The 10,239-nt window shown below is 34.2% G+C and overlaps 2 protein-coding genes across 3 annotated transcripts; one reads left to right on the top strand and one right to left on the bottom strand.

The window, feature by feature from the left end:
• Nucleotides 1–729: 729 nt before the first annotated feature.
• On the bottom strand, nt 730–1,899 carry LOC107764036 (defensin-like protein 1). The gene is made up of 2 exons (XM_016582565.2): nt 1,760–1,899; nt 730–1,030 (listed from the first exon to the last, which is right to left on the bottom strand). The coding sequence occupies exons 1-2, from the start codon at nt 1,818–1,820 to the stop codon at nt 861–863; spliced, it is 231 nt and encodes a 76-aa protein (XP_016438051.2). The 5' UTR covers nt 1,821–1,899; the 3' UTR covers nt 730–860.
• Nucleotides 1,900–4,649: 2,750 nt separating this feature from the next.
• Nucleotides 4,650–7,875, top strand: LOC107764034 (protein FAR-RED ELONGATED HYPOCOTYL 3-like). Of its 2 annotated transcripts, none has more exons than XM_016582564.2 (4): nt 4,650–6,013; nt 6,100–7,033; nt 7,111–7,287; nt 7,370–7,875. In XM_016582564.2, exons 1-4 carry the CDS (start codon nt 5,976–5,978, stop codon nt 7,409–7,411), a joined length of 1,191 nt encoding a protein of 396 aa, XP_016438050.1. In that variant the 5' UTR covers nt 4,650–5,975; the 3' UTR covers nt 7,412–7,875. The 2 variants fall into 2 exon arrangements, with proteins under 2 accessions (XP_016438050.1, XP_016438049.2); XM_016582563.2 differs by having other exon boundaries at nt 4,672–6,013; nt 6,089–7,033.
• Nucleotides 7,876–10,239: the final 2,364 nt, after the last annotated feature.

The following is a 10,239-nucleotide window of genomic DNA, read 5'->3' as shown; positions in this document are numbered from 1 at the left end:
ACCATTTATCAGAATTTCGCTGCAGTTTGCCTCATTTCAATAATACCTTCGAAGAAATCCCATTACTGTATTATCTTTTTTTTTCTTGTCTTTTTTTTATTTTATTAGAAAGGTAACATCTTCACTTTTATTTTTGGTATTATCCATAGCAGTGGTGAAGTCAGAAATTTCCCCGATGGTATTCAAACTTGAAAAACATAAAAAAAAAATCTCTGACAAAGGATGTTCAATATATGTTATATATCTCCACAATCTAATATTTTACCTATATACGCAGTATAATTTTTAATGAATAGTGGTCAATTACCGCTATTTCCAAAGTATAGCTTCGCCCGGATCCATAGTATTCAGCAAAATAAAAATGAATATACATCCCAACAATAATAATGTAAACACTAAATTTAAAATAGTACTCCCTCTGTTCTAGTTTATGTGAACCTATTTCCTTTTTGGTCCGTTCCAAAAAGAATGAACCCTTTCTAAATTTGGTAATAATATAGCTTAAACTTATAACTCTACCCTTAATGAGAAGGGTTTATAACCACACAAATACTCTGGGCCCCATTTGGACTTGTTTAGGACCACAAATTCCAAAAACCTTCATTTTTTTCTTAAACTTCGTGCTCAGTCAAACAGGTTCACATAAATTGAAACGGAAGGAGTACAAATTAAATATATGCAAGAACTATTAATTAGGTAATTAAGTAAGAAATAATTGATACATGCATAGACCAAAAGGATAACTTTTATTACAAAGACACTATTGGTAATAAACCATATAGGAAAGGACAAAAGATAAATGAGCATTATTACGTTTTATTTAAACCATTGTATACTTCATTTTAAAGTAGTAAAGGAAACTAGCAAGTCCTGTAGCAGCAGCATTGACGACGAACCCCATGACAGCGTCCTCCATCAAAGGCCTCGCCTTGGCACTTTTGGTTGCAAGTGTTACCACTGACACAAACGCCGAAGAAGGTTCTGCTCTTGTATTGGCATAGCTTTGCTTCTACCTTTCTTGGACCTATTTCTACATTCATAAAAGTTAATGACATTAAGATATAGAAAATGCTAAAAAGATTGTTTACAATTTCTATCGGAAAGGAGTCCCAAGAATAGCTAATGTCAGGATATAGAGTTGTACTCTAGTTTGGAAAAGTAAATTTATTTGATAAATTAGGATTCCTTCAAGTTACAAAGTAATAGAGGCATTTACGCGTGAATACAAACATATATTTTATGTACGCATATTTACTGTCACACATATGATACGTGCGTATTATATTTACAGCATATATTTGTGCATGTAATTAATTCAGCTCCTACGTAGTAGTTTTTTTTTTTTTTTTTGGGAGTAATTATAACCTACCAAATAAAGATATCGAGTTAACATATCAACCTTTTTTTTTATGCTATACAACTACTGAAATATTCTGATCCAGTGTCTCTATGGCTCTGTCAGAGAGAGTGGAATTCTTGCATATAAACCAAAGGGATAAGTCACTATTAAAGAAGACAAAAACCAATTATCTTTCAAATACAAAATTTAATCATACAAGGGGACAAAACATCTCCAAACGAAAGGAAAATTTAGTTTGTAACTAAGGGAAAACATCAATACACCCTAAAAATATAATAATAAGATCCCTACCAGAAATAATAAGGGACAAAACATGATTATTTAATTTATTTTCATCCTAAAAAAAATTAAAGAAACCTAACCTAGTGGGAAGATGTGTAAAGGACACAATATATATACCATTTGCTGAGAGGAGAAGCATTAGGAAGAGAAGCACAGCAGTTGTAGGAAAAAGCTTCATTTTGAAAGAGATCTAATTAGCTCTTCGTGAAGATTTCCTTATTAATATTTTTGTTATGAAAGCTATGTGAAAGTTAAGGATTTTATAGGGACAAAGGGTGATGCTTACTATATTTAGGAGTAAGAATTCATAGACACCTGTCTCACACCATGCAAATTGAGCTGAAACTCAAAACTATGGTGTCAAGAAAAGACCGCTACAAATGGCGTTCTGCCATTTCATGTGATGTAATTGAGACTGTCCCTATCCTCTCTACAGATGGAAACAATTAACTATCTAGTTGGGGCATTCACCAAAGTACTGATATTTGATAGAGAATCATTTAACCACACGGAAGAAATTTATAATTTAGAAAACATACATACACAGTGCGAGCGAGACAGAGATATGAGAAAATGATGAAATAGAATTATCAATGAACTAGTGAAAATGCTATCAAATAAAACCTTGTTGGATATGCAAAGTAAATCTTTTCTAATACCCAAATATAAAAATATGTTAAGATTCCTTTTAGTCTTCAAATCCAAATACATCCATTTTATTACTTACCGTAAGATCTATAATTTTTTTCTAATTTTTCACTATTAAGAGTATTTTTTTTTTGGTCAATCAAAGAGGCGTATATCATAGATTAAGTGATTTTACAAGGAGCAGAGTCCGGTGGTGGTTCATCAAGCTGCCAAGACAGAGTTCGTCAAGCTGTCTAAAGTTTATCACTGCCTCCATTGTGTACTACATTACTATTACAAGAGTTCGTCAAGCTGTCTAGACAAAAAAAATGGGTTCCAAGTGCACAGTTGTACATGTAGTGCGTGTTTGGAGTGTGCCCCATTTGTCTGCTAATAACTCTTGTATTACAAAAGAAGGTGGTTGCACAAAAACAGTTGTTGAGGCATTATAAGCTAATGTGGCCCTGTATTTAGCAGCATGTCTACTACTTGATTTTACTCCCTGTAAGTGTGCATCACCCATGGTCTATCCAGTTGATGTAGTAGGTACCTGCATTCATGAGTTAAGGATGAGTAATGAGGATTTAGGTAACGGAGTAAAGAAATTATCTCAGTTGAATCCACATTGACTTCCAGTAAGGTGATATTGTATTGGAGAACGAGTCGTAAAACTTCTTGTAGACCAGTAAATTCCATATAATTGTGATTTCCCATTGGCCTTGTACCCATATAACCCAGTAACCATTTGAATGTGGAATCTTTAATTACACCCAAAACCCCGTTTTTGGTTAGGGATATTACAGGCTCCGTCAGAATTTAATTTATAGAACCCATTTGCAGGAGGGTTCCATTTAACGTGTATGTGTGCAAGTTGTGTATGAATTGTGTTATGATTTAGACCTATGTGGAATAATTCGATGCTTGGCCTATAATGTGTTGAATGTTAGGAGAATGAGTTTTGCCTTCAAAAGAAGTGTGATTCCGACTTTTCCATATGTGCCACTGGGCATAGGGAATTAAAATATGGGAGCTTGTTTGAGTGTTGGTAAAATTGTTTTGGCAAAATGCCTTAGTAACCCACTAAACTTGTCGAGAATTATTAGTTTCCTCCCCAAACTATCTCGGGTTCGAATTACCCCCACACTAGGATAAGTAAATTTAAAAACCCCCTCGGCTGCCACATGGCACAGGAAGTGATCTCAAATGGTCTTTGGCGTGTGAATTTGTAATCCACGCAGGCAAACAAAATGAGTATTAAATTTTAATATTAATAACTAAAAAAAAGGGAAAAAAATAAAGAAAAGGTAAAAGGCAGAAACGTTAGAAGTAAAACATTTGCCCTTTCATTTTTATAAACACCCTTCTCTCTCTGTTAAAAAATTTCTCAAATGCCTCTTCTCATGCCTCTTCAATAGAGTAGAATAAGACTTCAATTGTGGTGTATTTCTGATCATTTGTGGTTTCTTCTCCGGTCATCAAGCTTTTTTAGTGGTCTTCTCCAACTATTTCAAACAGACAAAATCAAAAGGTTAGGGAATTCAAGCATTACTTTCCGATTAGGGTTTTGTAATATATAACAAAGATGAATATCGATTTGTTGTCTATCTTCTATTTTGTTGAGTTAAGGCTTTCAAAATTGAATTTTTAAGTGTAAAATCAGTGATTTTGTGCATGCATATAACGTAGGGTTTTCTGTAATAACTTACAAAATGTAGGGGTTTTTTATTTTTATATTTTAGAATTGTCTGAATGTATGTTATTCGGGTTATTTTAGTTATTTTGAATGTATTGCAAGAATTCTTCTGCTATTTTAGTTTAGCTCACTGTTGGTGGATTATTTTATGTAAAAGTGAATCTTTTTCTGTATTTTATTTGTATCTAGCATTTCTTTAATATGTTACAACATTGTACTATTAATTTTAAAAGTTAAATATTGATGAATTATGTATATGGTTGTAGGTTGTCCCATGGCTTCTAAGTACTTTAATTTTAGATGGAAAATTGGTGTAATGTTGGTAAGTGAAGTAGGGCCCGTTTTTGTTGGAGGTAGGATTGAGTATTCCTTCAATATTGATTTTGATCACTTATATATCCCTGAATTAGTAGATATTGCAAAGAATTTTGGGGTTACTAAATTGGGAACCACTTATATTGCACCTTCTAAGGGTGGCAAATTGGTAAAACTAGAGAAAGACAAGGATTTGTTAGACCTTGGAGCATTGTTGAATGACGGGGACAAAATAGATATATTTATCTCCAATGACTCTAATTTTGAGGATGTGGGGCATGTTGGCCAACATGTGAATGTTGAAAAAGGGGGTGGTAGTCAATTAACCAATATAAATAGAGGCAACAGGGAATCTGAGCCTTTATTTATTCCACGCCCACCAATAATTGCACCAGCTCCAACTATAGATCTCGGTCTAGAGTTTCCTTTTTCTCTAAATACTACTGAAAGGGCTGAAAAAAAATATAAGAGAGGAAGTAGATGTTGCTAGTGGTGATTTCCATAGAGAAGGTTCTGCTAGTGGAGATCTAAACAATTCCAGTACTTCCTCTGAGGAAGATGCAGGCACTGAATAAGAATTTGAACTTTCTGATGATTATGAAAGTGATGTCCATGAAGAACTTAGGGTTGTGAAACAAGATCTAAAGGCTTACAAAGTAAAAAAAGGGAAAAGAAGTAGGAAAGAAAGACCTGATGGGTTTCTAGGTGAGGCTGGACTGGATGAAGGTTATGATGATATTGATAAAGAAAGAAAAAATTTGAAGGATAAATTGGGAGGTGATGATGATGAGCCATATTACGACTCATCAGAGGCTGACAGCTTTGCTAGTGAATCTGAAGGTGAAGCTGTTAGTGATGATGAAGTAGTAGAAGAAAACTTGAGGGTAAGGAGAAAGAGTAACAAGGTAGTATATGATCCTTCTTGTGAGAAAGTTATTTGGGAGATTGGCCAAGTATTTGAAAATGTGAAAGAGTTCAGAGAGGCTTTGACCAAGTATGTTGTAAAGAAAGGGGTTCAACTAGACAAATATAAAAATGAGCCAAGTAGAGTTAGGGTGAAGTGCAAAGATGGTTGTCCTTGGATGATATATGCTGGCAAGGAAGATAGGAGTTCAAATTTCATAGTCAAGACATATAATCCTAGACATAAATGCCATAAGACCAACATCAACTTTCTTTGCAATTCAAAATATCTAGCTAATCATTATAAAGAGAGGATTATTTCACAACCTACCATTAAAGGTTGGAAAATACAAGATCTTGTTAGGGAGGACTTTGGTGTGTATGTGGGTAAGGCTATTTGTTTAAAGACAAGAAAAATTATTTTGAAAGAAGTCATGGGAGATCATATTGCTGAGTTTGGTAGACTTTTTGACTATAGAGATGTGCTTCTACAAATAAATCATGGTAGCACATGTATAGTTAAGGTAGCTGATTTAGAAGATGGTAAAAAAAAGTTTATAAGCTTCTATATATGCTTTACTGCTATGAAGAGGGGATTCATGGAGGGATGCAGAAAGTGTATAGGACTGGATGGTTGTTTTTTGAAGGGGATATGCAAAAGACATTTATTAGTTGCAGTTGCTAAAGATGGAAACAACCAGTTACATCCCATAGCATGGGCCGTTATTGGGACTGAAAAAAAGGAAACATGGACATGGTTTATGAGAATATTGCAAGAAGACTTACAACTTGGAGATGGAAATGAGATCACTATTATCAGTGACATGCAAAAGGTATGATACCATACTGTTATTTATTGCTTTTTTACTGTTTCTATTGTTATTTATTATTTCTTTTTCTAATTTTAGGGTTTTGTTAGTGTTGCTGAAGAAGTATTTCCAGCTTGTGAGCACAGAATGTGTGCAAGACATATTCTGTCAAACTGGTCAAAAAAATGGAGGGGAATTGAAAGAAGAAAAAAGTTTTGGAGTTGTGCTAGAGCAACATATGAGGCTGAATTGAAAAAGAGGCTAGATGAATTAAATACATTGGGTCACAATATTGTTGAAGATCTTATTTCATACAACAAAGAAAGATGGTGCAAAGTCTACTTCAAAGAATTCTCCAAATGTGACAGTGTGGACAATAATATGTCGGAAAGCTTTAATGCCTGGATATTGGGAGCTAGACACAAGACAATTGTGTCAATGCTAGAAGAAATTAGAGTCAAGGTCATGATAAGGATACCTAAGATGAGGGCCTTTGCTAAAACTTGGGTAGATGAGATATCTCCAATGACACTGAAGAACTTCAACACTAATGTGGAGAAGTCAATGAAGTGTAAGATTCATTGGAATGGAGAACATGGCTTTGAAATTCAGGAAGGTATAGCTAAGTTTATTGTTCACCTGGAAAGAGGATATTGTAGTTGCAGGTCATGGCAATTGAAAGGTATTCCTTGTGCACATGCCATAACAACAATGCAGTTTAGGATGATTGATGCATCTGAGTCAATTGCATCATGGTACAGAAAGGAGACATATTTACGAGCTTATTCCAATTTCATACAATCTGTTCCCAATATGATAATGTGGCCAGCTATATCAAATCCAAAGATTGAGCCACCTACAGTTAGAAAAATGCCTGGCAGGCCAAAGAAGAATAGAAGAAAGGAGGAAGGAGAAATTAAAAGAACTGGAAAGTTATCAAAACGGGGAATAGCTATGACATGCTCGATTTGCAAGTCCATTAAACACAATAAAAGAAGCTGTCCTTCAAGGCCTGAAGCAACATCAGCCACAAGAACAACAGAGGTAAATTTTATATACCCCTCTTACCTTTAAATTATTGACACATTAGTATTTTAACTTGTTATATTGTTATATGTCAGTATAATGCTACCCTACAGTCATCTACTGGAAGTACAAGAAAGAGAAGTGTTGTTGATAGTCAACAAGAATCTACAAGCAAGGGAGGTGAAGCTAAAGCGAGCAGACGTAAGTACAAGAGTCCAAGAGTTGTGAGGCATGGTGTATTTGTATCTAAGACTGGTTATAGTTGTGTTAATGTAAGTATTTTCCCAGTTTACTATCAATTTATTACTTTCATTGTCTTTGAAGTTATATTTAAATTTTTTCTCATAATTACAGCAAGGTTTGCAAAGCAGCAGATTAGTTACCACACTACAATGATAAATTCCGCAGAAGTTACAAGTATTGGGTATAAGCCTAGCAAGTCTTTGAAGTGGAAAGGAAAGCCCGCTATTAGCCAAAGACAACTCCAAATGAAAAGTACTATGCATAGAGTCCCAAAAAAAAAAAGCAAAGGCTATTAAGATTCAAGCAAGATCTCAAACTGAAAAATCTCCATCCAAAGAACCAACATAGATTTGTTCTATGATTAAGTTAGTTTTTTTGGTGTATGCTTAGTATGTAATCAGATGATTACAACTTTCTTTGTGGTAGTATTTTGTGTAGCGTTTTTGGTGAAACAGCTCTTTTGTGATACTGGTAGTATTTTTGTAGCTGTTCGATACTAGTAGTATTTTGTGTAGCTGTCAGATATGTTTGGTAAACAGCTCTTTTATATACTGTCCAGATTTTTGTTGCTATCCAGTTTTGTAAACAACGTGTATCTATCTTACATATCTTCCCATTATTTGCAGCAACATGAAATAGCATTTTCATAGTTCTAACAGTAAACTTTTGTGAGGTATAGAGCAGTGACTAGTGCATATTACTCATGTTGCAGTTGGCGCAATTGTTACTGGAAGAATTCTTAAAGGAAGGTATATTTGCTTCCTTTAGCTAACAAAACTGATACTATGGACAAATATGGCAAAATTGAAAGTCTAAGCGGGATTGTGGAAGCTGCTGCATTATTTGCATTATTCCCATCAGAGAAGTTATAGCAACATAAGTAGCCATATCTATTTCTAGTTATGCAAAGTACCTTCAGATATCTATACAAGATTTTGTGAATGACTTAAAATGATAGATTTGTGATACAAGATTTCTGTTCATTCTACTATTTATCAAATACATAGATACCAATTAAAGTTAGATTAAATTGGACACCAACCAAAATACAACATCACATTGCATACTACACTAATACATAGACTAATCTTCAATGTTCTTCCCCACTTTAGCTCATGCTCTTGTTTATTTCTCTTCTTCAACAAACCCAAAATAACAATATTAGCTTGTTTTGGAAATTTCGGTTCATACCACTCAAAACAATTACAAGCCTTACAACCTTTAACCTGCACAAAAAGCACAACTATCTACTTTTTTAGTGAAAAATCCTAGAACAAACCCAACATAAAGTATAATCAATTTAAACTTTGTAAACATTACTTTATCATACCTTATAGTTTTTACAACCAAAAAATCTTCTTCCCAGATTGTCATTTGACCATGAAATTTTCAAATGTGATAGATACCCACATTTACAAAGTGGGTTCATCTTCAATGTCTTGGAGAAAACTAGGATGAAAACCAAGAATATCACTAAGAACTTTAATAATTAAAGAAGAAAATCAAGAATATTACAAAAAGAAAGAACAATAATTATGCTTCAATGGTGGAGCTTATAAAAAGGAAAAAGTGAAAGAATAGCCGTTGATCAGGGATTTTTTACAGTTAGGGCTTATTATGTGGCCATTTTTAACCAGCCTCACGTGCCATACACCATTTGAGATCACTTCTCGTGCCATGTGGCAGCTCGGGGGTGGGGGGTGGGGGGGGGGGGGGTTAAATTAACTTATTCTAGTATAGAGGGGTAATTCGAACCAGAGATAGTTTGGAGAGGAAACTAATAATTCTCGACAAGTTTAAGGGGGTACTAAGGCATTTTGCCAATTGTTTTTTAAAATGAATTGTGATAGTTTTAATGGGGTGTTCTCATGAAATCTTTGAAGGTTGATATTAAGATAGTTAATGCCTAATTGGTGCCAGATCAGTTGTGTTTGGTGACATTAGAAGAATAGATGTGCAATGATTTCATCGTTGGACTGACAGACTGGGCAAATAGTATTCTGGGTTAAGTGTATATTGTGGAGATAATTTGTTGTGGGTAGGTGTTGATGGCTCATAAGCCAAAGAAAATGCTTTACTTTTTGTGGTATTTGAAGGTTCCATAACCATTAGAATGGATTGTTTTCTGGTTTAGCACGCAATTATTTATACAGAAATTTTACCGTGAAAATTCCCTTGGGGGTGAGGCCCAAGTAGATGTGATCATGGGAATTTTTATTTGTGATGGTATGGATATATTGATTACTAATTAGGTCATTTAAATTATCAGGTAGTTCAAAAGGTACTTTAGGAATATTTATTAAGTTCCCATCAATATATAGCGCTAATTTGGATGATTGGTCATTGCGGGGTAGGGGTCCTTAAATTAATTTTCTAAGTATCAAGTTGGTTCCTATCTAAGGTTCTGTCCAAGAATTGATATGGTTTTCATTTGTAGTATGCCACTTGATTCTATTTTGACATGAAGCCCACCCTTGTTTGATGGCTTTCCAATTGGAGGAAATGTTAGTAGATGTCGTAGTCTTTGAGTATTTTGATATTAGGATTGAAGCCCAGTGGAATGAAGGGGATTAAAACAACCTCAAGATAGGGATCTAAGTAAGGCATTATTCTATCCGAAAGATTACGAATTCTTGGTCCTCCACTATTTTTTGATAATTAGATGTTTTCCCATTTAATAAGGTTTATTTTACGTTTTAGGGCTATGGATCCCCAAAGAAAGTTTCTTTGATATCGTTCTAACTTATTGGTAATATTAGTAGGAAGCTTGATCAGTTGCATTACATGATTTGGTAGGCAATTTAGGGTAGCTTTTATTATGGTTATTCGTCCTGCCATAGTTAGAAAATTTATTTTTTACCCGGTTAGTCTATTTTTGTAGTTATCAGGAAGAAATTGAAAATAGGATGTTGAAGGGTTTTTAGTGAAAATTGGATATCCAAGATATTTTCCAAAAGTTTACCCTTCAGTCATTTGGAATG

The sequence above is a fragment of the Nicotiana tabacum genome, chromosome 6 (genome assembly GCF_000715075.1).
Source record: "Nicotiana tabacum cultivar K326 chromosome 6, ASM71507v2, whole genome shotgun sequence".
Classification (NCBI taxonomy): domain Eukaryota; kingdom Viridiplantae; phylum Streptophyta; class Magnoliopsida; order Solanales; family Solanaceae; genus Nicotiana; species Nicotiana tabacum.
The sequence above is the reverse complement of the archived record's forward strand: the minus strand, read 5'-3'. Positions and strand labels throughout refer to the sequence as shown.

Excerpts from the sequence above, each read along its gene's own strand:
- LOC107764036 (XM_016582565.2), bottom strand. The coding sequence starts at position 1,820 with ATGAAGCTTTTTCCTACAACTGCTGTGCTTCTCTTCCTAATGCTTCTC. Across the intron at positions 1,031-1,759 it reads GCTTCTCCTCTCAGCAAATG|AAATAGGTCCAAGAAAGGTA; the intron begins GTATATATATTG and ends TTATGAATGTAG.
- LOC107764034 (XM_016582563.2), top strand. The coding sequence starts at position 5,360 with ATGATATATGCTGGCAAGGAAGATAGGAGTTCAAATTTCATAGTCAAG. Across the intron at positions 7,034-7,110 it reads CAGCCACAAGAACAACAGAG|TATAATGCTACCCTACAGTC; the intron begins GTAAATTTTATA and ends GTTATATGTCAG. Across the intron at positions 7,288-7,369 it reads CTGGTTATAGTTGTGTTAAT|CAAGGTTTGCAAAGCAGCAG; the intron begins GTAAGTATTTTC and ends TCATAATTACAG.